Genomic DNA, 27,369 nt, shown 5'->3' with positions numbered 1-27,369 from the left:
GGGCTCTATTGTGTTTTCCTGTTCTCTGGTGTGCAGCCCCTCAGAAACCCCCACTGCACTGGAGAGCCCAGGTTTACTCACACCCCAACCTTCAAATCTGTGAATGTCACATCCAGCCAATTTGTCTTTTGCCTTTATTATTACTCATTAGAAAACTTCAGTCTGAGTTAATGAAAAATAAATAAATATGATCTATAGCCTAATCTTGAAACCTACTTGTGCATTATAATAGTTATGATTCTTGAACTAAACAGAACTTCTGAAGTATTTATACTAATACATACCCTACAAATTATTTAGTCTTTAATTAAAAGAGAAAAATAATTTATTTAGCACACTAGAAACTTAGGTAAGATGTCTATGTTATTTCTTCAAGGCTGTATCCTCTAAACTCTGCTTATAAGGAGCTGCTATGGGTGGGCTCTTCATATTCAAGGACTAAGAAAGTGCAAAGAGCTTTTTCCAACCTTCTTGAAAAAGCCATGCAAGTATCTTTGTATCTTTAATTAGATGGGGACAGAGTTTTAACTATCACTAAAACTTCCCTATTCCTGAAGAAGGGATTCAGTTCACTGGAGGATGATGCTGGAACAAGTATGCTATCAAAGCAGATTCTTAACGTCGCTGTATACGTCCCGACCATCTCCAGCGAGACTGTCATTAGTGTGCTTCTGTCTCTTTCGTTCTCTTTAGTATTCATGCAGTGATGATCATGTGAAAATTACTCACACTTCTGACTTGAGAAAACTTTCTTAGCCCAGAAATTCATCCAATATCAAGGGAATTAGAAATTCAAATGGGGGCAAATTATACACTGTGTGTGTCAATACAGCAAACCTTATAAAAGCTGCAATCAATCATATCGGCATCAAAGGTGGTGGTACATTTCCTTGTCACCAAGTGGATCACAGTCCAACAAAGGAAAAGGTGAATCAGAACAAGAAACTTCACTGTGCTGCTTGGAGAGGACAACCTCATCTGAAAGCACAGACCTGGAGTCAGTTCTGGAGCTTCTTTGAATTGTGGTCCGTGGTTATGCACAAATCTTTTTTATTTATTTGTCTTGCCTACTTATTTGCTGCCTAAGCTATACGGTAACGCAGGTTCTGTCTCTCACTGTGTTTATGTGCCATCTCAGTGGAACAAGTGCTTTCCCAAAGTCTTTGATTATTTAAATGAACTATTGCACACAGTCCCCTTCACAAACCTCTACGTGAGTACTCCAGTCCTTCCTGTGCATTGATACCTAGCACGTTCCTGTTCCAAGTTAAATTCAAATACCTTATGCCTGGGTGCAACCTCACATTAGGCAGCCCACTCTGCAAATCATTTAAATTCATTAAATGACTGTAATGATCCATACTGGTTTCCCACTGTCCAGCTGCTGACTGAACAGTGTGTGGTACAGAGTGGACTTCCATTATGATTATCTTTAGATTTTTTAAATCTATATTATGTTGTATTACTAATCAGGTAAACAACTCTCCCACAAAAACACCTCCCAGAATTATTGCATGTTGATGCATGTATTGATGTTTCACATGTACAATGCCAAACCTAATGCAGGTATGTGTAAAACCCAGCAGTGAGTTATGGAGACTGCAGCTCATTCCTGCATGATTCTCTCTCTTTGCTACTCTTCTTATGTGTTTTGACTGCCAAATTTTGTGGTTTTGTAGGTCTTGTATCTCAGCTCTCTGCTGTCAGCTCCCTGAGATGCAAGAAGTAGGCATGGCCCAGATGCTTGCCTGAAGCAGAAATAGCACATCCTTCTACTACTATTCTCCATCAGGTCCCCTGAGTCTTGAATTTCTGGCAGACAGTATTCCATGGAGAGAAAAAAAACCCCAGACCTTTAGTTTGCAGTTGTTGTAAAAACCTGATTCTGGTTTGGTGTAATTTAGCAGACTGAAATAGAGGTATAATAAATCTGTTATACTGTCTTAGTGAATCAGTAAGCTTATATTGGTAAAAACTGTTCAGATTCTGGAATATTCAGTAATCCTCCTGCATTTCCAGGGGCTTTTGTGTATTCCCAGTGTTTTGTTAATGTTACAGTCTGCAGCTTTGAGGGGATATGTGTACTGATAAGTATGTGTTTCTGGATGGGTGTTTTCAAAACTCCAGAGAGACAACAGGAACCAAGCAGGTGGATAAACAGCTCCTGTTAATGATTTAAGGGTTTATGAGTATATGTATATATTTATTTCAGACTGGTATGTAGCAAAGGTGAACAATAAAGGCCCTGTTACTTCGGATCGTTTAAGATATGCTAGCATACAGTGTGTGCAATGAACTACCTTGTGTCCCTGTGGGTATAGGTAGTTACAACTGTGTGTGGAGGTAAGCCTACACAAGTATAGGTAGATGGATAGGTGCATGCAGGCTGCCCTTTGCAATGCTCAGAATTGTCACTGGTGTCTTGCAAGCCCCGTGGTGACAAGCAGGGGCTGAGATTTCCTGGCAGCTGCTGAGCTTTCAGAGGAGGCGGCCACGCGGGATGGCTTACCTTCTGCGCTCTCCGCTTGTCGGCTCTCTGGTTCTGGTGGTAAATTCGGCTGAAGTTGGAAACAATGACTGGAACCGGCAGAGCAATGACCAGCACCCCACTCAGGGAGCAAATGGAGCCAAATATCTTCCCAGCAATTGTCTTGGGCACCATGTCACCATAACTACAGGGGGGAAAAAAAAAAAAAGGGGGGAAGCCCCTCCTTCAGACAAGTGCAACGGCACCACAAGCCTTTTCAGGTTCTCTGAATGCACAGCAATGTGAGTGTCCAGGTTAGACACTAAAGCTTAGAAATCCACCATGCAAGCAGCAATTCATGTGGTGCTGTCATCCTGGAGATGACAATTTACACTACGCTTTGGCAATGAATTATGCTAAACCAAAGAAAGGCACTTTTGGTTCAGAATATATATGCCAGTTCGGGCAGCTGCTGAATATGTTAAATTCACATCCTCGCTCATTTAGTACCTACCTCTCCATGTAGCTGAGCTCTAACAAACTTAAAACTGTACGTCTGCTTGTGAGCAGGTTCATATATTTTCATTTCCTTGTATCCAGGTGCAAATGAGGACTGATTTACACTTCCATTTCAAAACCCAGCGGTTTCCTTGCCATCTGTACAGTCAGAAATTTGGGGTCATTCAAAGTCTGGATTCAGTAAAGGGTGAATTCTCAGGAATATGAGACCAGCTGAAAAATATTCAGACAAGCCTCTCCACTGGGTTTGAACCAGCAATCTTCATTAACAATTAAAATTTGTATGTTAAATAATACCAGCAGAATCCGAGATAGAATAATCTATTTTGCACAGATGGAAGATGGTGCTGGTTTAGATTCTGTGGATTCCACGCGACAGAAATCACTACTCTGTTGAAGGCTTACTTGTTGTTTGTGTTTTTACTTTTCATATTGCAAAAGCTTTCTGCAGTGGTTTTATAATTAAGCTTTGATACTGTCCATCTGTAAAGAAAACCAATGTGCTTTGCCTTATGGCTACTCACCAGTGCTATAAGAAGGAGCATGCCCTCATGGAACATACAGTACTGAAACTGTTCTGGGACTTGGATACCTGATTGATTGCTCTGGCTTACTGAATGCTGCATTGTAGCGAAGGAAATGGGGATTTTGAATTCTGATTTACAGTTTGGCCTGACAAAATCCCCATGTTGCATCCCCCCAGGTGAATGGGCCTCTTAGTTCTAACTGACGGTGCTATTGCTCGCAATTCCCCCACCTCACAGCACAACTTCTGATATCCAGTGGGCACCAGGTGTTGGCAATGCAAATGTTGTGCTTGCGTTCAGCAGATGCAGGGTGGTAACCTCCACAGGAGGCTCTTCCTCCCCTGCAGTTTGCCCTCTGGAAGTGACTTCAATGCTTTTTTTCTGCAAACGGTTGACAGACAAATAAAAACCTATCCAGAAAGCTGGATGTGGATTGCAGTGTGTGCTGATCATATACAAAAAGCTTACTTGTAGCTAGTGCCCCTAGAGTATGACAGGAACGTGATTAGCACAGCCACTTACTGAATTTACAGGCCTTGTTTTAGTGAGCCATTTATTAAGTGCTTGCATGCAAATGTATATTAATATCAACATTCATTGAAGAAATTTTCATCTGGAGGACAGGGAAAAGCAAGCAGCCAAATAATAACAGATTTTTTTAAAAATCTCTAGTACTGAAATGACTGTGCAGAAACCACTAGCATACAGGAATTCCCAAAGTACCTCTGTGACTCAGGAGAACACATTGTACTCTGTGAAATCCCACTACAAGCACGTTTATGTGACCTGGCTACACCCTGGAGCAGAAGAGAGGTCCCAGGCACTGCAACCTGCTGAAGTTTTGCAGTAGGCGGGGAAAGGATGCTAAAATTAAAATTGGACCTAAGGAAGACATCCCTTGTTTTAGGGTCCTTGAAATCTGGAGAGGTCCCTAGTTGCTATCAGATGGTGTTTGGGATTTCTGTTCTCTTCTTTGGGATGTTCTGGTGTTTGATACAGCAAATATTGAAAGGCAAAATGATTTACAGTTGAGGCATTATTTTTACCTTGGATGCCTGCATATGACCAACAAAGAGCTTTTATGGGAATAGAGTTGTGCTAAGCATAATTTATGTCCAAGGGGAAAACCAAATATTTCAAAATACCCTATTTATCAGCTAAACTTTTTTCTCCCATCCACAACCTCTTTGGTATGAGGGTCTCGGGATAAAAGCAGAACTCATTACATGTTAACTGCTTGCTCCTGGGAGTCTCTCATGTCTTTGCTTCCAGGCTTGGTGGCTAGACAGTGTGGCCAAACAGCTGGGTAAAAGATTATCATTGCTTGGCTATCACACTCACTTGTGTCCAAGGAAAGGCCTAGTTTCACGCTAAGTGACAGCTTTTCTTTGGCATTTTCAGGTTTTGGGGTTGGGTTTTTTTCATGTGTGTATGTGTGTGTGCATAATTGCTTCGGGCTTCACTAGCTAAGGTTTAATTATCCCAAGCAGAATTCTTTTCCTGCCTTGACCTGCAATAAAACCCCTAAGAATACCTCAAAACAATAAAATGCTATTTATGTCTATTAACTTTTTAGCTGCTGCTTTATGCAAAGATAGTTTAAAAGCTCTTGTGAAGTGACGAGGTCTTCAGCCTTATTTAACACTGTTCTAAAAAAAAATCTTACTTTTCTCCTGCCACCCCTTAACACAATAAGGCTGAAAATTAATCATATGCCTCAAACATGATCTCAGTGACCTGAAGCACTGAGAGAAAGCCCTTCTGTGCATTTGTAGAAAGTATACTAATAAGTGTCTGGCTCACAGTCTGTCCTGGAGAGTTTTGTTCTTACATGCAGACTGAGAGTTACCTCATTACTTGGGACTTCAGAGAAGGTGCTTTAAAACATCATCAGGAAAGATCAAACTGTCTTGGAGCACAGAGCATTTTGCTGGGGAGATGTAGAACTTCACTTGCAAAACTGTTATGAGAGATACTGCAATGAGAGATTTTGCACTAGCTGGAGCAGGCTGCACAGGATCAAGACCTAAAACTTGTAACACTGACTTCTGGATCTACCGTAGAGTTATGCGTGGAGAGAACACTGTTGGATTAATCCGTCTGGGTTTGCATGGCATGTCGTCCACTTGTAGCAGTGTTTTCTGGCTTTAATGGGCTGACCTGCAATGCGAGTGATACTGATATTTGGAAGTGTCCTAGCTTTTTGATCAGAGTACAACCCAGCTGGAGCTTGATCTAGATCCCCTTGCACTTAATGAGAGGTCTCCCTTTGACTTTGACTGTGATAGTTTTTGGAATGAACCTATAAAGTTGCAATTGTTCTACTCCTATATTGACATATGCAGCTACTGCAATATTAATTGTTGGAGTCACTATTTTTGTCCTGATGAGACCATGAGGTACTAATGGCCACATGGCATATTTATAACAGATACAGTGCCAAATAATCTCAAATATTGTATTTCAGTTAGTACTAATTGGGCATTTTAAACCTAAAACTTTTTTTCCCGAGACTTTCCCATTAATTTGTTTAGTAAAAGGCAACTTGCCACCTAAAAATTTCTCCTACGGAAAGTGCGTTTTAAGTAATTCATCAATAATCTCATTAGAGCAGCAAGAAGATAGAAGAGTTGGATAATGATTAACGTTCAGAGGGTCTAACAGGATGTTTGAGCCCCTAATAAAACAACAGGAGGCTGCAAATTCAGTAGATTTTTAATGTGATCTCTAGTAAATCATTTCAGCTTTCTGTACCTCAATTCCCCATTTATGAAATGGCAATTGGTTGCTTATTGTTTGCCTGCTTGGTTAAGTAGGTGCTAGGTTCTTCAGAGGAGGAGCTGCCCCATGTTCTGAATATACTGAACACCCTAAGTGCTATTGCATTACAAATATTAATAATGCAAGGCAGTTGTACAGAAATCTGGAGTAAACCCAGCCTGTATGTGGCTCCAGGCTTGTCCAGAGGTAAATGCTGAGCATTGGCTAGGTTAGATGTGGAACATGCCTAGAGACAAACATCTTTTCTATTTATTTTGCTAGGAACCCAGTTAGATGACAACAGGTTCAGCCAGTTTTCAGTTGCTGAATTCCTTGCTCTGCTTACTGGCTGTGCGAGGTGAGATACACCTGCTGCCAGATGAGCGCTGGGGTGGGTGACCTTTGGGAGGCGCTGCCCTTGCTGCCGCAGTCCCTTCAGTGCTCTCTCTGGACACTGATGGTGATCCTGGAGCCTCTATACACGTATCCCATGTTTCCAATGACATAGCTTCAGTTTGTCCCCTTTTCTTTTCCTGGTGTCCCTCCAAAGCCCCGTTTCCTGCCAAGAAAGCACTGTGAACACAGACTCTTGCTTTCTGTACACATGATGTAAAGTTCAAGTAAAGCCTTAAACAGACAAACAAGGAAAAAACAAAACAGGAAATTACTTTTAAGTGGTCACTCTTCAGACTGGAAAAGACTGTGAATGCAGAATTTCAATATATGTTTTATTTGTACTGTGACTTCTGTCTTCCTTGGCTATAAAAGGGGTCATATGTCACTCACCCTAATTAGCAGCTATTAGCCTTGACAGCATAATGTGCTTTTGTTTTTCTCTCTGTCAGTACAGAAAATGTTATCAAATAGAGGTCACTGCTTCTGAGTTCTGATTTTAGCGGTAGAGGTGTCTGGACAGCGCTTAGCTCCCCAGCTGGAGGCAGCAATAAATAAGGTGCTGAACAGCTCATCAAATGACTCACTCTAAAAATAGACTCTCAGCAGCATCTCTGATGATCCTCTCTCTCTGTACAACATTCACAGCCCTGGAAATAGGGAATTGTAGTCAAAAAGCTGAAAGATCCTATGGTATAGGGACATCGGAAGGGGGACAGAGGATGCTCTTTTCCAGCAGCCTTTTTATGTGCCAACTTTTCAGCCGGTACAAGGCATGCATCTGGGGAGGGTCTTACAGTTCATAAATTACCATTATTGTATAGCTGTTGTCTTCATTGGTTTCTCTAGATGCAGAGGAGATAAGAGTGCAACTGAAAATTGATAAAACTGTGTCCCAACACCTTCCTTCTTACCAGTAAAAGACCTGTCTTTGGACAGAGCGTCAGGTCCAGCACCCGTCCTCTTCTCCAGAGCTGGCTCAAGGGAGGGCACTCAGGTTCCACAGAGCAGCATGCTCAGGGAGTGCTGGTGTGTGCTTCTGTGCCCCCAGATGTTTTGGTTAAAGTCGTGGAGCCAACACAAAAACGTGGGGACAGCTGGCTCATAGATCAAATGGTCAGAAGAGGACCGGGCTTTTTCTGGTCGTTATGTTTAAGCGGTCAAGGGACATTTCCTGCCTAGTGGTGCAAAACCTTGTGGTTTTTACACACAGCCTGTGAAAGCTGAAATACCTCATGGAGGATGGAAACAGAAACAATGCTGCTTCAAATGATTTAGTATTTCTGCCTCATACTGTCATTAATGTCTCTTTGAGAGCTGCTTTATCTCTCTAACCTTTTGCCCAGCACAGCAGAGTCAAAAGAAGATTTCACTCCAGCTTGTAAGCTTCCGCTTTTAGGACAATAAGGACAGAATAATAACATTATGTACCATACAATAGCATGTGATTTTGAAAGCTTTTTGCATGAAAGAGATAGAATAAAGCATGGAATTAGCATGTAGCTTTCCAGGTGCAAGAGATCCTTTTCTTATACTATAAGTAAATTCCTATGCAATGTTTTGACTTGTACAAAGGAGAAAAAAAAGTCTAAAATTCAGCTAGAATGTTTCAGTGGCATTGCAAGACTCCATATGTTGCATTTGACAGCTCAGAGGAGCTCATGTCCCTCCATTTAATAGGTACAAGTCCAATGTAATCATGCTAATGCTGCTTTGAACCTCCAGTGAAATAATGATCATGTCGCTTCTAATGATACAATGAAAACAAAAGCAAATATTACTCATTCCTTTCTTGTTTTTGCACATGACGAATGAAAAGGGAGTTGGTACGGGGGCTGGGGATAGTTAGATCTTTTGTTTAGGGTTTAATGCACGGTTCCCCTGCCACATGAGCTGTTTCATCCGCGTTGCTGGAATTACCCCATCAAAAACCACAGCTCTCCAGAGCACGGTGAGCTGCTGCTGCTCATGTGTGGCATTTTCCTGCCTGCTTTGGGTTTTATCCTGTCATGTATTCATATCTCCAAGTATGCAAATATGCTGTTGCCTTTTTCAGCAGAGGCATACAAACTTTCACATGTGATGTATTAAATTCCTTTGTACTGGGAAGGTGGGAAGAGGGCTCTGGAGCTACTGAGGTGATGATACTGTCTGATGGATTGAATGCAGACTTGAGATGCAGAACTAGTGATGGAGTGCTCCTGAAGTCTGAAAGCTGACTTTGTCATGGGATTGTTTTATGGCCTCAGGAAAGACAGGTCCACTTTCTATCTGATTTTTTACATGTCCGTAAGGGAGGTCAAGATATTTTCAGAGCTGTCCTGGACAAGTGTTGTGAGGATTGAATGCTGGCATGGTATTTTGAAAAAATAGGAGAAGTTTTTTGAAAGTGTTTTGCAGACACAGACTCAGTAATCCATGTCCATGAGGACAGTCTGGTATGTTAATGTCAGCTTTTTAAATATACTAATCCTAGAAGGAGTGGGATGCACTGATGAATGCCTGAGAAACCTGACACGTGAGGAGGCTTGTGGTGCCTCCTGAAAGAGTGTGCTGTAAACAGAGCCATAATGGCTTTGAAGCGAGAGAATCTATAAACAGGCTGTCAAATGACAGACTTGAACAGCAAATCAGCTGTGTCCAGGGAAGTACAGAGCCTATTTCATGCTAGGATTCTTTTACATTAAATATACTTATTTTCTGCCTTGTTTTGAGCTGGGCAGCTCCCCAGCTGGGTATTCAACTTCTGCAATATCTGGCTTGGTTTTACGCTACTGTTTTCTTTTTCCCTGGCATATTTTATTTGTTAATGTTTTCATGGATGCTCTCATCCTCCCTAGACATTCTGCTGAAATTACATCCATCATCTGAGCTGTGAGGGATGAGTGCTGTAGATGCGTTATCTGTGCTAGCAGCAGAAGCTTATCTTCAGTACTCAGATTCATTTTGATTTTTTGTAAGGCTGTGGTCAGCAGTGCTTAGTAGGGATTTTCCAGGTAACGTTGCCTTTTTGATTTTGTTCTGGTTTATAAATTCAGATTTGTTACTGAGTTTCATGTAATAAAAGGACTAAGAGATGTATCTGAAATCCTGAAGAAAGGTCTGATGCTGTTAGGCCCTTTTCTCATACTAACAGAAGTGAATGTGCAATGAAATGGGAAGATAGGACATTTAAAACTGAGAGGGATTTCTGTACAGTGCAAGAAATTATCTCATTGGAACTCACTGTTTCAAAATACTGTGGGGATTTTGCTAGCGATTCACGAAAGGACGGGTCAGCTGTCTTTTTATTAATGCCGAGACCATGTAGTGACGTCACCTGGGATGAAAGAAGGATCACTGAGGAGATGCAAGTTCTGTTGCTTCTCTAACAAGGAGAATTAGAAAGAGAGGCAGGTTATTCCCTAATGACTTGCTCAGGGGGGATCTGTACTTCTTCTGGGTAGCCCGTACCAACCCTCACCAAAGCCAGATTAAGGGATTAGATGGACTTGGGGTCAGTTGTAGCCTGCTCATTCCTGTACTTGTTCAAGAAAGGTGACCTAGCTGAAGGTCTCTGAGAGCAACTGGTAGCATAAACGTTCCTTACAGCAACAGCAGGCACTGCCCAAAGAAACACGAATGTTTGTGTAGACTCAGGAATAAACTGAGTAGGTTATTTAATACACTCAGGGTTGAGAATACTTAATATATGCACACACTGGTTCCCTTTATTCTTCCTGGCTTGGATCAACTTCTCAGCCTGTAGGCAGTTAAAACAGATGGTCTGAATTTGGGTAACACTCAGACCTTGAGTTGAAGCTAAAAATGGAATTTCATTGGCAAGAAAAGTAGGTCAGAAAGCTAAAGCCCCTAGTCCTAAAATGATGAAAGGCTTCTAATCAAGTGTTCTCTATTACCATTCATTAAAAGGAGCAGGGGAAGAAATATTGTTAGAGACCTTTGAAAAAGGGATTACAATGGGAGTGTGAGCACCCTCCTTCCTGCAAGGAGACCTGTGCGTTTGCAAACCTGTTTTGGTGTGAGAGATGAAGCGACCACAGATGTCCTGCGGGCTGAGCTGGAGCCACAGGATGGAAACAGTTTTCTTCATGGGAACATAAGCAACTTTATCTTTTGCTTCAGTCACAGGAGTGCTGACAGGAGAGCCTCTTTGCATATCCTCTATTAATACCTTTCACACTAATAATCCTTTCCACGCTAACGCTGTCATCCACCTGACTCAGGTTCTGTAATTTCATCGCCTCTGCAAATTGTGACTTGCACCATATCTGAGACTTTCAGTCAGTGATTTCTTTGCTCTTCATCGTTTTCAGATGTGTGCCATCTCCTAGAAATCTTTCTTCATTGTAGCCGACAGGAATTCAAAGCAAATGGGGAACCTGTACCAGTTAACACAGTGGTCCCAGTTCAGCATGTCGCTTGAGCCCTTGCTTAATATTAAGCACATACTTAATTCCTGTTCACTGAAAAGATGATAACACGCTTGTTCAAATATTTTTTTGAAATGGTACTAAGATGAATGTTTGTTCTTTGCATTTGGCAAACCCAAGCTAATACACTGTCATTACTCTTCTCCCTTTCCCCACAAACTACTGCTAGAAATCATATTTCCCTGAATGGAGAATTACTTGCATTTCCGCTCTGCCAGCAAATGCATTTTTAGAGATGAGTGTCAGAGACCTCCAGTTTGTTCTCCCTTAATGGTAGATGTGGATTGTCTTCCTTGATCCTTGGCTGTCACTGTCACAGTAGCAGGTAACAAAAGTAGGGACTGAAATCTGGAACAGCCTGTTGGTCTGTATAACTCAGATATGACATGCAGGGTAATTGTCTACTGCTTAACAGAAATAGCAGTTTACTATGTCATATACATCTCACTAAAGAAAAATAGATGTTTTCTTTTTTTATGATATCTCGGGTTTCTCCATGTCCACTTAATAAAGCACTAACTAGTTTTTCTCAAAAAAAAAAAAGAGGAAAATTTAAACTGTTGATTTAAGTTATTCAGAGAAAAAGAGGAATTTACTTCAATGTAGAATCAATATAAGAAAAGCTGAATTTCACTTTGCAGAAAATACCTCCAGTTTTAACCTCCACACCTTACTGTCTTTTATTCCTAATGTTTATTCATTCAGCTTTTCAAAGGAAGCTCTATTCCTTTTAGTTCTTGCAAAGCTGATATAATCAGCAAAAAGTGATCTCAGTTTTCTTTTGCTCCATGTATCACCAAGCAGCTATGCTGTCACCTAAGTTTTTGATCCTCAAATCTCAGTTTCGGCAGTGATAGATGTAGCAGAAAAAGCTTTCTTAGATTTTTTTGTTTTGTTTTGTTAGCCTACTGAACTTAACAGCATTTTTGGTTAGACAGATCGTTCTCCAATTGACAGAGTTACTTTTGATTTGAAATTTATTGAGAAGACTTAGCAGGCAACACCAGATGTTACCTGGGCTGTTATTTTTCTGAGTGGAAGATGACTGTAAAGAGAAAACTTTTCAATGGACTCCAGGACCAGTGGGTGGTGGTGGTAATTTCATGCCATTCTGAAGTTCTCCACACTTGAGAATTTCAAGTGAAGAGCAACTGCTACCTGTTGATGCACCTCAAACCCTCCAGCAGTACTGACCGCACATTGAAAGTCTGTGTGTGTTGCAGGGTAAGTTGTAGAATAATGAAGAGTCCAACAAGAAAAGAGTTGAATCCATTTCCTACACTTGTGTTTGGCAAATTGCAAAAGTCCTGGTTTCCCTGAACCAGGAAGGTTGGTTGTTGTTGGTTTGGTTTTTTGTTTTGGTTTTTTTTTCCTATTCTAAGCTGCAAATTCATAGACCCATGGTAATGGCAGTGTCAGGGGCTGTGTGGGTCTCTAGAGCAGTCCTTTGCTTAAAGCAGATCTTTTGTCAGCAGAATTGAAAAATGCATATATGTTCGTGACAAGTTACTGTTTAGTCCTTCAACTCACCTTTATCAGTTGAGGAAAGGGTCACTGGTTTACCTTAACAGTGGGGATTTATTGTCATACATAAGCAAAAAATTTCCATTTGATTCTTTCTTTCTTTTCTGACAGAAAGCCCACCCCTTGCTGTGTATCTCTGTATTGTGGGGTTTTTTCCCTGTGAAGGTGAAAGTATGATGTTATTTTCAAGGACTCCTGCTTCTTTGGTAATTGAAGCTTTTCACCCTGAACCTGACAGCAAGTTCTTCCTCGGTCAATATTTAATTTAATTTAAATTCTAATGTGGGCACTAAGACTCAAATCCATTTATAAGAATTACGCCTTGCGGCGGTACAGGGCAGTTACCACCTGCAGGTTTTCTTTGGCCCTTAAACCATAGAGCTGTGACACACCTATGAGTTGTAATGAGGCATTGTGCTCTGATCTTTTTGGGTTTTTATTTATTTTATTTCAATTAACCTCAGCTGTACGGGTGCTCCCTGCATGCAGGCAAGGGGAAGTCTGCAGTGTCAGTTCTGATGCTTGGAGGTGTCTTGCCTAACAGCTTGTGATTATAACATGCTTAAAGAAGTTACTGTACACACAGTTACTAATTAGCTAATGATTTAGCATTGTTATCATTTTACTAGTATGTCAGTCATTATAATTTGTCTGTAAATGTACAGAGGTGTATTTTATTCAATATAGAGCACATACCAACTGATATAAGGCCAATTAAAGTGAAACAGGAGCTTTGCAACCACCCACTACTGAGCAAGTCCTTCATCTTGGGTTTTCTCGTTGAGACCCAAAGTAGTATTTTTAACCTTTGTGTTTTCTACAGCCACCAAGCATCAACAATACTCAGGAAATATTAGGAAAAAGTCCTGAGTATTATTGTCCATCTGACCATCATCTGATACAGGCATCTGGCATGTTAACAACTGAGTGCTTCTCTTCTCAATAACACACACTTTTTAAAAAGTGTTTGTTTTAATGGAAAATAAAATGTGCCAGATTAAGGCATTATTTATTTCTGGCCGTGTACACTAAAGGCCTTTTAAATTACTTCATTCATTATTCATTCAAGAAGAACCCTCATATTACCCAGAGTGAAAACCTTACACAATTAACCTGGTAGTAGAATCCATTTTTTTTTAGCACCTTAAAGCTTTCTGTAAAAGAAATCTTTTTCAGAAAACATACAGGCTGGAGAGGGCAGTCAGTGCATTGAACAATTAGACTTTTCACCTAATAGCAAGGTTGAAGGCTCCCTGCCCTGTCTTAAATTCTTAACTGTGGTGTCAGCTTAAAGGAAATGTTGGATTTTTGCTTTCATTTTATCCTCATCTTTTTCTTTTCTGTCTTTTTAAGGAGCTTGAGCGTCCATGCTGAGCCATGTCACATTCAAAATGATACACATACTGACTGTGCATTTTAATGAGCTGCTAACACTGATTATACAAAAAGCAATCTCAGAAATATTTACTGAGTCAAAAAAAAAAAAAGCCTATGGGGAATTAATTAGCTTTTTAAGAATTGGCTTTTTGAAAACCTCAGATTCTGGAAAAGTTGAACTTGGAATTGGAAGCAGTTTCAAAGGAGTTGAAGAAGCAAGCAGAAGAAAAAGGAGTAAGCTGTAATGGAGTATTACACATCCCAGGCATCTCTCTACTGGTTAGAGGATGCACTGGAAGCTGTATATATAATTCATCCACACTCTAGAAGCTTTCTGAGAGAGGCATGCCATGCAATGCCTGGATCATCTGTAAAGTTTCTATAGCCTTTCTGTGGGGATAAGCAGAGAGGGTCAAAATCACTGGAGTCCTGGCCAGTTCCCTCTGCCATGTTCCTGACAACAGATTTAGAAGAAGCGTGCTCTGGATAGATGGCTAAGTCACAGAATCACAGAGTGGCTGAGGTTGGAAGGTCCTCTGGAGACCGTCTAGTGTAACCTCTGGTCACAGCAGAATCACTCGGAGCAGGTTGCTCAGGGCTGTGGCAATTTTTGATGTCTCCAAGGATGGAGGCTACATGATCTCTGTGGGCAAGCTGCTCCAGTGCTCCTTGCAGTAAAAAAAAAAAGGTGACTGCTCTTGATCTGGAGGCAATTCTTGTGCAGTGTTTTTCTTGCTGCAGTATTGGAAGGTTTGCCTCCATGTGGGGGTAGCTGCGCTTTAGTACTGGGTACAGTAACACACAGATGCACAACTAACCTCTTTCTCACAGTTCCTATAGAATGGCTTTTTGACTAGTTTATTGGAAGAGTAAAACTGGTTTAATTTTATCATCTCCTTAGAAGCTTGATTCCTTTAATTATATTTAAATACCCAAGCTCCCCTTTAAATAATAGTTTGAAATATTTTATATTTAAGAATAGCTATAATTCTGTAAATTTGCATAGAATTACCTTTCCTGATCAAAAGTTCTATTTCAACAGTCTAGCAATTATGATCAAATAGTGAAGTGCATAAAGTATGTCAGGTTTATTGGAATGAGAGATGTGGCACGAGTGAAAGATATGTCTCATGTCGAAAAAATAATTTGAGCTGTACACTTCCCTCTACATCCTATTATCTCTATCCATAAAATACGGACCCTAATAAACACAATTGCACAAATGCATATTTTTTTAAATAGTAATGTCAGAAACTCACTTCATTCAAGGCAACGGAAAGTTGCATACAAATTGCAGTTAGTTTTAGACCTATCTGATTAATGCTTCCTTTTCCTGCAGATGTAAAATGCTATCCAAGGGCTGGATATTGCCTAAATATACACTTCTGTCCCTTCCAAGGGAAAGTGATCTAATAATGCAGCATTTGTCATCAGATAGTAACCTATGAAAGGAATTAAGAATTTACTTGGATGAGGCATACATTGTAAATGAAAGACATATTTCAGTGATAGGAAGAATTACATGAGCATCAAAGTGATCATGTTGCAGAGGGTACATAGAAGCCCTGCAGAAACTATTTCAGTGCAGGCTACTCAAGTCCTGGAAATGTAAGGGAAAAATCCTTGTAATAATGGGTTGAAAGGCAATCCGGAAATTCAAATGTGGAACTGGTCCTTGAAGGATGACTTGGTGTGTACAGGATATTACTGAGATCAGAAAGATTTGAAAGGAGTTTTCTTTATTGTCCTTCAGTAAAATCACAAATAATTTTGCAAATGTTATAAAACCACATCACGGGGTGGGAAGGCAGCACAGGTTTCTGGACCTCTCTTTCAGAGTGCATGAGCTCTGATGCTGAGGAATCGGGAAGAGTGTATTTGTAGTGCAGACTGTCTCAGCCTTTACTTCTAAGGAAAGCAGACTCAGGGTGAATTGAAGACTTGTAGACATGTATTTCAATGCTTTCACATGCAGCAAGCATGTAGTGCTTGAGTATGTCCTTTCAGCCTTGCATTGCCTAACTTCTGGTGGCTATGTTCTCATCCACAGACTCACCTAACTTGTGAGCAAAATTACAATTAACATAGGGTTAGATTTACAAAGTTAATTGGGCTCGTAAGAAGGATCACTGAAGCACTGGTGCGGGCCTAATGCTGTTTGCATCTTTACACACCTAAATAATTTTGTAAATCTGGCCATAGACACTATATATGAGTCTGAAATCCACTTTTATTTTAGATCACGTCAGGCAACCTAGCTAGTAGGAACAGGTTTACACTACAGCAGAGCCGCAGTCTGAACATTATATACCATGAAAAATTGGGAGATCATATCCAGAACCAGTGCCTAGCTCTGCTAACCAACACTGGGGTGTTTTCTCTGCAATGCAGAAGACTCCTTTGGTGTGGGCGTGCTTTGTTCTACCTTGGTTTAGATAATGATTTCTTCTCCACCCCCCTCCTTTTTAATGGTCTTGTTTAAATAAATATTAATGCCTCGTCTTTGAGCAGGTGCAAACCTGTACTCCAGAAAGACTGTATTATGGTTGCAGAACCATTATCGTATCCCTATCAATCATACTCTCATTTGCTCCTGGGATGTAAAGAGCACCTGTGGCTAGTTAGCTATAGACTTTATTATGAGCTAGATGACTTCAGCGTTCCTTGCTCATAACTGTGTTCCTTCTGCTTTCTTTTCTACGAATAAATTTTGATTTTTTGGAAGCCTTGAAATAACTTTTTTCCCCTCATTTTATCATTCCGTGTAGCAGAAAATAAATAATAAACCCCAAGGAAATACAGGTGGTCCTCTGCAAACCTACTTAGTGCAGGACAGCAAAAGGCTGTCACAGAAGACAGTGAAAACGAATAGCTTTTTCTTACGCTAGCTACTTTTTTATCTTCTTTTATCTCTTTTATCTTCTTTTAATACTGCCTTATTAAAAAAGGTGAGCTTTAAACAGTACACTGCAATACAAAATTTATTCTATTAAGTGTATGACAGACAAATCGGAGAATCTTTATTTCCTTTCTTATACTTTTTTTTTTTTCAAATGGAAGGCCAAAGCTATGAACCTGCTCTGAATGATCCCTTGATTTTATTCCACTTCTTTTGAGAACAGCCACCATGAAGGCACAACAGCATCTTTGAGACTGAGAGGATTTACTCTTGGTGAGCTGCAGGGCTTATGTATAGGGACCCACTGTCTTATGGATTCATACGTTACAGATGTACAGACTCTTCTAGCACTGTGTCACATACGTGTGGATATGTCTTGTCTATTGCAGGTTCCAAAGCAGCTCATGGATCAGTCTAAACTTGTAGCAGAAACCGGTTTCATTCTATGGTCATCATTAGAGCAGTTGACGAGATGGGTGGCAGTATAAAGGTAGCCTGGCAGGGCTCTGGTGAAAATGATCCTGCTGAGAATACCAGCATACATTTCGCTTGCTTATTCTCTATGTGATTACAGGATTGCACAGACACAGGTACCCATGAGCTGCTTTCCAGTGCAGAAGTGGGATGTGAAGAAATGCAGTGTTCCTTCCAGTGACAGTTGGTGGCCATGAGCTTCAGTCTAAGTGGTCACCTGGAAATCATAAACTGTCTGTCTGACACCCTTCGTCTTCACTGCCCCTTGCTGGTTGACCCTCTTCACTTGGAGTGCCAGAAGTTCAGGCTCTAGGATCCATCTTTATCTGTATTTTAGAATGTCTCATCCATTTGCTCCTCTAAGCATGTGTTAATATTAATAACACATAGATAATTTTTCTGAGTAAGAAATCAAATTCACCTACATGCTGCCAGATCTACGCCTCCAGGGAAGTGTTCTGAGTCTAGAGCTGGTTGAATAATTCTATTCTATTTCAAACTCCTTTTTCTCCAAAGACAGACGAAAGGAGCATGCTCACAAACATCAGTTTCTCTTGAAATGTTTTGGATTTTTGTTAGGAAAAAAAATAATCCAAACCATAAACTTTTAAGTGAAAACAACAAAAACCCATGGAAAATATAGGCTTGTTTGTGCATAGTTCAATTTCCCTTGTCTGCCTTTGATTAAAAATGCTGCAGATTTAACTTGATTTTTCTTCTAAATAGGAAGAAAAACAAGAAGAAAAATAGCCCTGCATGAAACTCCCTGTTATTTTCTTCACCAGTGTAGTGTTTTATCATTCTGAGCAAAAATTAACTGGAGTTGTCGAAGTTTGCCAGTGATTGATAGTGTCACCTTAAATGTTACTAGTCAAAACTTGTTTTCTCCTTTTTCACTCCTCCAGAATTCAGGTAGGCAGTTTGCCAAAGTGTAAAATTCCCTTTTGTGCAATTTGAAAAGTCAGCAGTGCCAGCCATGTTGTCACTCCGAACATCACATCGGATTTGAAAACAGGGACAAGTTTCCCAGCCCGGGCACTGCCTGTTGCGATGCAAAGCAAGCCGCCTGCCTGGCTGCAAGGGGACACGGCACCAGCAGGACATCAGCTGGCAGAGCTCTGCCAAGTGCTGTGATGGCAGGAACGGACGGGGCTGTGCGGAGGACTGGGGTGAGGTATGGAGCGGAGCAGGGGAGCGCGCTCTCCTGTGTTCATCTACCTCTGAAGATGCTGAAGGATGCTGACCAACTAGAAATGCAGGCCATGTTTTTCTGGAGCTGCAGAAAAGCTCTGGTCAGTGGTGGAACTGGAACGGTGTCGTCCCACGTGTGATTTAGGGAGGCTTTGGGACAGGTGACCCTGAGCTCCAAAACCCCCTAGCCTGGGGCTGCTTCCAGGGAGCCTTGCAGGAATCTGCCCATCCCACCCAACTGTACTGGGACTGGGCAGCGTCTCCTGAAATGTCTGCTGCCTTGTCCGTTCGTTAGTACAGAAATCTCTCCTCTCCTCCCTATTGCGTGTCACTGGCAGGTTCTGGTTGTACCACATATGACTGAGTGTGTGTATGCGTGCCTGCTTTACACACAGTCTGAATTGCCTTATCTGCTTTAGCTTTGATCTTCAGAATTGTGTTCTAATGTATTTGCTGCAAGATTATATAATGTGCACGATATCCTCCTTCTCTGGTAGTGCTCGGAAAGTTGATTTTGAACTTTTGGCCTTATAAATATGTTTCTCCCAGATGAGAAAGCAGACGGCTTGTGATGGAAATTAACTTGCTAATAAAAATAATTAGTACACAACGGGACAATCACCAAAATCAAACCCTGCTTTGTTTCCCTAAGTGTGTTTAAGTATTGCATAAATAGAAACAGATTATAAGAATAAATCATTTGTGGTCTGCACCTTGGGACGAAGCTGAATGATGGTTCTTGTATCTGTAGATACCTTGGGTCCTTTTGCTTATATTTTATGCATTTGAGCAGGCAGCTCTTTATGCACATTCATAAGTATTTCAGGAAAAACAAAAGACCGGGTTGTCTGGTCCATTTTCTGGCATCAATACTACATAGTGAAATTATCATTTTGCAGTTTCCATCAGTAAATCTTTTGTCTAGTCCTAAATCCTCTGTCTAGCCCTTCCCGTCTCTGCTTGCAGAGTTGGTAAATTCACAGCTTCACTGTCAGCAGATTTTATTTTCTAATTTCCTTTCTGTCTTAGAAGATTTTTCTCCATTATTTGCACAATCTGAGATTCAAACCATCATCTGTTAGTTACTTCATTCCCACGTCTGCTGTGAAGAAGCCTCTTTCCTTTCCCTTCCAGATTAGTACAGGTAGTTAAGGCACATTTTGTTTTCACCTCAGTCTTTATTTTCTCTGAGATATTACAGGGAGATGTCTGGAGAAAAGCGAACGTTTCTGAATTTGCTACTTGTGATATCTTTTTCTTCCTGTTGCTACATATGCACCTTGAAAAGTTGAGCTTTTCCCTGTAGATATTAACTTCGAATGCCGCGTCTGAGTTGATGCCTTCATAAAAACACTTGACTGTGAATTCATTCTCTTGCAATTACTGATTCACTATCCTTCCTCCAGGTACAAACCACCCCAGATAACATTATTTGAATTTGTCTATGGGAGTGATACGCAGCAGGCTCATTTCCAAGGTTATTTTGGAATAAACAGGCAAACAAAAACAAGCCAAAACAAAACATAAAAACCCTAAAACAAACAACCAGGAGCCCAGATCTGCAGCATGCATTTTTATTCTTGTCTTTCCCGTAGAAAAAGGAGAGATGTCAGAATTCAAATGTCTCACAGTATGTTCTGCAAAAGCAGTGCAGCATGCCATTTGGATCTGTCAACATTTTATATTGTGACTGGCAAGGAAGTTGCTGTACCTTTTCCCTGCAGATTAGTACGACAGCTGTAAGAGCCATACAAAGTGACATAAGTTACAAACAGTTCTTACCAGATTGGCCAGGGAATCAGGTAAGGGAAAACTGCATGCCAGAGGTTTGTTTCTTTGGATTTATTTTTTTTTTTGGTAGATTTTGCATAAATGGGAAACAAACCAGATTTTTAACTCATCCTGATTTAGGAAAATCTGTGGCTGACCTTTAAGCTGACTGGATTCGGTACATGGATTTCCTTTGACTTCTGCACATTTTAAGCTATGTTTTGCTCCTTTGGTATTCACAGGGCAGTTAAGCCCCTGCAAATCTAAAACAGCAGCAGTGAGATTTCAGCCCTCTTCTGTCCAGTGCTGGATCAAAAATATCTTCTAAAAATATCTCACATTTGAACATTTCTTAGGGGTACAAACCTTTGCTTTATTTTGAGGGAGACAGGAGAGAGGAATGGAAGACATCCTTCCCCAGACCGCTGAGCTACTGAAGTTCAGAATAGCTGTAGCACAGGGAATATGTTTTTTAGTATTACTTTAAATCCAGTGAAGCAGACTGAAAAGCAATGCAGTTAAAGCTATGCAATTAAAGTAGGGCTGTACAAGTGTGGCTGAGTGGAGATGTGGGTATGATAAGCCTAGTAAGTAGTAAATCTGGGTATAAATCTGAATGAAACAGTGTTTAAGTTTTGCATTTGTTTGCCGTGCACTGCTGCAGACCCTTTCACCACAGTGAAAATTAACTGTAATTCCTTGAATCTGTAGCACTTTTGTATCCATCCTAGAGGGACTTCAACTGTGCAGCTTTCCTTACAGAGACCCTCGCCGGTCACAGCTGCTGGTGGGTTTGGTTGCCGGCTGCAGCGGTGCAGCCCTGGCTGCAGTGGCCGCCTCTGTGCTCCGCTCCGGCTGCTGCGGGGACTGCTGCAGATACCCAGCCAGTGCATCCCCTGACTGCCACTGCTTGCGGTTGTGTTGGGAGGGAATTTTTCTTGATGTTTTTGGGTTTTGTTCTTAAAATGAAATCGTTTCACTGTTGAAATGAATGGGCGGTTTTAGATTTCAGTGGAACCAGAATTTTCCCAGTAAAATGAGCATTATTCCCATCATTACACTTAATAATTGTACCTTGCGTAGTAACATTGTCCCCTGAAACCAGTGGTAAAACTTCCCTACCCTTCAGTGGGAGTGTGATAGGTTTCGTATTACCTCAGGAAAATGATTTTAAAACTCTAAATGAATTCACAGAGCTCACATACATCCTTACAGGTATGTAGCTGCTTGGTTCAGAACCTCCAGCCTTGTTTGGCTTCATGTATATGAGCTGGTAAGATTTTGTGATATTAATTTTATTTATTTGGTATCATTGTTGTGCTTTGAACAGGAAAACATCCTTGTCCTCGTCTTTTCTCTGTCCTGCCTAAATCACATCTGTAATATCAGAACAGCCAAAGTTCCTTGCCTTCCTAATGAAACAGGCTGCTTAAGCACTAAGCCCTGGTAATCCAGTTTATGTTTTCATAACAGTAAATATAATGTGAAGATATGCACAGCTTGTGCTTGATGTAAGCAGTGAGATCATTACAGTGTTGCTAAATCCTTTTATTTTAAGATTTATTTAGTTGATAAACTTTACATATTTGTCCTTCATTTGTCATTTCCAGCATGGGCTTTAACCCAAAGCCAGATTCCCATGCCTTCTACCACTCCAGTTTAAGCTTCCTTTTGCCTGGAGGTTTGTTGGTACAGGAGACATGGAGATGTCACCTACAGGATGTTAAAGCGATAGGCAGAGGCTCTAAGGGATGTGAGTTTCGGCTCTTTATGTGACCTTGGTCAGCCTAAGCAAGCGCTTTTCTCCTCAGTTACCCTTGCCTAAAAGTGACGAGCTATTATTTCTTTCCCTCTAATCCATAGTGTTTTCTCTTGGTCTTTATATAAGGGACTTTGCTCTTTGCACTGACACAGTGTCCAGTATGTATTTTCAAAATCGTTATTTACACTTTGATTAAGCATTCATATTATTCAGGAGATGACATTAATAATATCAAAATGCCATTTTATACAATATTTAAGATCAGAATTTCCTATTGGAAATCAATGAAAACATCTTCCTAAAAATCAATGACCTGAATGTCCCTTCTTATATAAGAAGTATCTATATTTATCAATGCTGATATAAGATGCTGTGGTTATCTTGTCTGTTCATGGCCTATACAGAATTCTGTGATGCTTTTCTCAGAGGCAACCAGTTAGCTGTCAGGAGTAGATGACTTTTAGTCCACACCAATATGGTTTAGATTTAAAACAGAAGTCTGGAGACGACAGGCTTGATCTCCCATTAACAGACCCCTCCTGTGGTTTGCTTTGTCATTAGACTTCAGCCCTTACACAAGACACTCCATTAACTAGAAAGGATTGTTCCTTCTCAAGTCCTACATGACTCAAGGTGACTGAGAATTCCCTGCTGGAGCAGGTCTGTTCAGAATATAACTGTATCTGTTAGCCAGAGCTGGGTCAGGGAGAGAGCCGTGATTCTATTCCTAGTCCTGCGCTGACTTACCCTGCTGGAAATTGCGCCTCTGCACCGCAATTTATCCTGGACAAGTTTAGAGACAGAGCTGGTATGTCAAGTGATCAATGCCATTGAAAACAAAGGTCTGTGCGCGTTATCTCTTTGTTCTGTAATAAAACTGTATACATTGCATATGATACATAACATTTGCACTTTAAAATTGCAGAGGGATTAGGGCTCTGTTTGATGAGTTTAAAATTTTGTGTTTATCTTGAAGTTTTTATACATATATATATCCCTCCTGTATCTAATTTAGCCTGGGGTGTAATCAGTAAAAAATTGCAGGGTAACCTCATCACCTGTAAGCATTCTAGTGGGAAAATATGCAGCACCAGCAGGAATTCAGATTAAAGGTGTTAAAAAAAAAATCCTTTCATCAGTGCTTTCTTCCTCATTAAATGCGGAGTTTGCTCATAAGTATTTGCCAAATAAAAAGGGAGAAATAGGTAAAAGTTAATACTATACAATTAAGTTCCTTTGAATTTTCCCAGAAGGTTCACCTTAGCTTAATTTAATATCCCCTCAGTTCTCCCAAGCCATCTGTTTGGCTGAAGTGCAAAACAAATGTGTACAGTTAGATGTATTTATCATGAAAGCCTTGGAGGTGACAAAAGCTCATAGGAAACAGGTTTGCTCACTGACCCCGCAGGGCAGTTGTTTCTTCAAGAAGTCCTTCACCATGCAACAAAAGGCTGTTATTAGCTATTCTGGAAGACACTTTGAATAATCCAGCAAGGCAGGTAAAGCCCGTGGTAAATGATGAGCATGTCAACAGTCTCATTGACTTGGTGAGCTTGGGCTCAGCAGCTGTGGAAGTCAGAGGAGAGACTGTCCTAAATACCCAGCTGGATGGGGGCCCTGGGGGTCCATATTCGGAGCACATGCAAACTATTTCCTCCTGAGCTAGTGAGAGACAACTGCTGATTTGAGTGGGAGAGCAAAGCGAAGCAGGAGCACTGTGATGAAGGAGAAAAGCTTCCTGACCCCTGTGGTGATAACCTTCTAGCTAACCTTATTAGCACAGCTCTGCCTCCCGGGGAGTAGAGGCGAGCCTTCGGAGCATGCTGCTGCTGCTGTCTAGTGTGTGCTCCACAGCTTGTGGGATTTGGGACCTCCGGGGCAGGGTCGGGTCCTGCACAGCCCCGCAGGTAGGCAGGCGCTTTGTAACGGCAGGTATGGGCATGGTCCAGGCAGTCCGGTCCTCTGCTCCCTTGGGACCTGGGAGTGTCTGCACTCTGGTTAATAGTCTTGGGCTTATCGTTTAATGTACGGTATAATTCGCAGATGGGCAAAATGTGTCAGCTGGTGGAAAGCATGGCCTGAACAGCCAGTGTTAAGGCCAAAATAGGATGCTGGGATTCTGGTTCCCAATTCCCCCTCTGTCACTGCCAGAGAGTACTCTTCCCAGATCCCGATGACTCCTGAGCTGGGACGCTGGGAATTCTCCTGCACCATCATAAGCAAGGGGCTAACACCAACCTCATTACCCTGTAATGAAGTTTACCCTTCCCTCCTCCAGAATGAGGGGAGGACAGCTGGACCAAGCCTTTCGGGGGTGTACAGGCGTGACGGACAAAAGGCGTGCACATTGGAGTAGCAGAATCGGTGGTGCGAAATGCTGAACTCCTGCCCTGTTCGGTGCTTGCTGTTGCTGATCCTTTTAGCATTGTTAGTGCTATTTGGCATTAAAGAAAGAAAGTTTTGGCACACAAGTAAGCCCAGGCTGCTACTGTAACTTGCTCCTCTTTTTTGGCCTGGGTACTTTGCCAGGCAGGTTAGAGTGTGGTCCAGTGACTACAGGTCTTCCACATTTCCCTAAAGTTTCCCTTTGAATTAAGAGCTTGTGTGTGTAGCATGGTGAAGAGCATGCTCTGCACACTGAACAGGTAGATCCTGGGTGAATAGTGAAATGCATGCTCTCTAAGAAAAAACTTAGAAGAATAGATTATTTTTACTAAATACGACTGAACACTTGCAATTCAAATGATGGTCTGGTAAGCAGCAAGATAATCATTCTGAGGCTGGGCTGAAGTTAAATTTTTGTTTAACTTGTAGATATTGGCTACAAAAATGCTTATCTCTGTCCCAAGTCTGATGCAGAGTTTAATGTTTGCAAGAGTCTGGGCAGCTATGGCATGACACTTGGAGCAGTAACAGCGTTGCTGAAGTCAAAAAGCACCAGATCAGCTAGTTGCAAAGAAACGCTATTGCTCTTGAGCTCTCTCACTCCTCCAGTGCTTCGTGGGTTTGGGATTCTTGCAGTGTCCCCACCTCAGAGCAGTTGTGTTTGTGCAACTTGAGTTTCAGATGGACCACAGGCTCTGATTCCTGGCTTGGAGGAGCGTGGCTGACTGACTGTGAGCACTAGTGAAGGGCAGGTGTGGTGGGATGTTAAACAAAGCTTAAATCTCTGTGATATTTTTGCAGGAACAATCAGGCTTTTTTTTCTTTTTAATGCCAGTGTAGCGTTCTCTGCCTTTGGACTCGCTGGTATTTCAACATTAGGTGTGACTTAACAAAGATCAGTTTTTTAATCTAAGCAAAATGTCAACAAAATTCATTCTTTGGAGACTGCTTTGATGTTTCACTTCTCCAATTTACACCAGGGGCAGAATAAGTTGTTTGGGGAGTTCATTAATATTCATGAGGTATTAATTCACAGCTGTTTCAGTTCTAGATTCCTATAAAGTCCTCTGAGTAAGTAAACGCACTAGTTTGACTTTCAGTGATTTTTTTTCATACACAACACACTCCTGTATATAAGTAAAGGTTGGCCTTTATCTGGCTAATTTTAAAAAGTGCATTTATATTCATGAGTTATTTGGCAGTCACTATTTCAAAACCTTAGGATAGCGTTTATATTTAAAAAAAGAGAGAAGAGACCTGGAACTGTGCTCAAATTTTTGGCCTCAGTGTTCTTATAAGTCATATTTCTATGCAGTGCCTCTTTAAGATGTTTTGTACCAAGATGTTATTTGTTAGATTGTTCAGCCTGGCTGTGAATGCACTGGAGCTCCCCTCGCTACAGTTCTCTCCTTATGGCTTTCCAGCATTTTGATCATGGAATGAAAAGATGAACTTCTGGGGCATAACTCTAGTGTGTGCAATGTGGGATGGCAGGGCACTCCTCAAAACTCTTGTAGGCTGTTCCCAGAGAGGAATTTGTCTTAATGTGATATATATGGGGGTTTAGGAGCAGCTTTTCTTTTCAGTTTAATTTCCCAGGTAAAATACTCTGTCCGATTGTAAGCTTGTATCCATAGATGGGATTTGTATTTGTTTGGCATCTATAAAACTAACTTGAATTACTCCAGATTTAAAACATTAGTTATATAAAATTGAGACATCTCAATTTTCTCCTCTTTGAAGGCAGCTATGCTATAATGAACACAGTGCTATTCCTAGCAGATACCACACCTTCACAAAAGCTTTTGAACTTCATATTTTAAAGGGGAACCTGCTCTTGGCCCACATGTTGACTGAAGTTTCTGGATGTGTGAGAATGCCTATATGTGAGATACTGAAACATAAAACGATGTTACATGTCTGTTCTTTAGCACAGACAACAGGGTGTGTGTGTGTGTGTTACGGGAACAGGTGCTCAGGATGTGGATGCAACTGGCTTTGCAGGAGAGATGCTGCGCACCCAAGGCAGTATGAGTGCTTACAGCGTCACTAAAAGGAGAGCATGCACTAAGGGTTAGACGAGATGTGAACGTTTAGAAGAATGCTTACACAAATGGTGTCACCTTTTCCAAGAAAATCAGCACCGCTGTTAGCTGTCACTGTAACCGTTAGCTATTACATACACAGTCAGAGGAATTAAAGAGAACACCAGGATAAATAAATGCATGCATAGAAAAGGTTACTGCATCTGAGCCAGTCATAGGTGAAGTGAGCAACATCTGGGGACAACTTCTGTATCAGACCAAGGATTTTCTTCTGAAGTACTATGCTGTTTACTACTTTGTCTGTCATGGATACAGGTGTAGGCAACACAGCGTGTGATAACCATTCTTCAGTTGCGTTCTTACAATACAGGCCATATTCTGGATATCTAGGCATTATTTGGGCATGTAAGTGGGAGCTAAACCCTTCTGGAATTCTTATTATGTGAAAGCAAAGAACAAGAATTTTTTAAATAAAGGAGCTATAAAATCTGTTCTTTCAGCTGCTATGCTGCCGATCTGTTGTATGTAAGGGAATCTTTGAATTCCGGAGTTGTGAAAAAAGTTATACCCAAGTCCTAGTTTTTTAACTGATTACGCTCTAGTTCTTGTTTGTTCTTCAAAGCCATCTGTGAAGAGTTATATGCTAACTGTATACCAGCAAGTAATTTCTGAAGTGCAAAAGTAGAAAGAATCATAATCCATCACCAGAGATTTTGCAGCTGTAATACACGCGCATCCTGAGGCTGAAAGTATTTTATATTGCTATTTTTGAATCTTTGACTTACTTGAAAAGAACTCGATGCTTGTGTCATTTTATGTAAATTGGACTCCGTCTGTCACTGC

General features: G+C 41.0%; 1 protein-coding gene across 9 annotated transcripts in view; it reads right to left on the bottom strand.

Moving 5' to 3' along the window:
- Window positions 1–27,369, bottom strand: part of KCND3 (potassium voltage-gated channel subfamily D member 3) — a 139,019-nt gene that overhangs the window by 29,362 nt on the left and 82,288 nt on the right. For all 9 annotated transcript variants that reach the window (XM_049831908.1, XM_049831909.1, XM_049831904.1 and 6 more), the window contains exon 3: window positions 2,510–2,672. In XM_049831908.1, the coding sequence (XP_049687865.1) occupies window positions 2,510–2,672 (163 nt within the window). The remainder of the gene's footprint in view (window positions 1–2,509; window positions 2,673–27,369) is intronic.

The sequence above is a fragment of the Accipiter gentilis genome, chromosome 29 (assembly GCF_929443795.1).
Source record: "Accipiter gentilis chromosome 29, bAccGen1.1, whole genome shotgun sequence".
In the NCBI taxonomy this organism is placed as follows: Eukaryota; Metazoa; Chordata; class Aves; order Accipitriformes; family Accipitridae; genus Astur; species Astur gentilis.
This window is presented reverse-complemented; position numbering and strand designations above follow the sequence as displayed.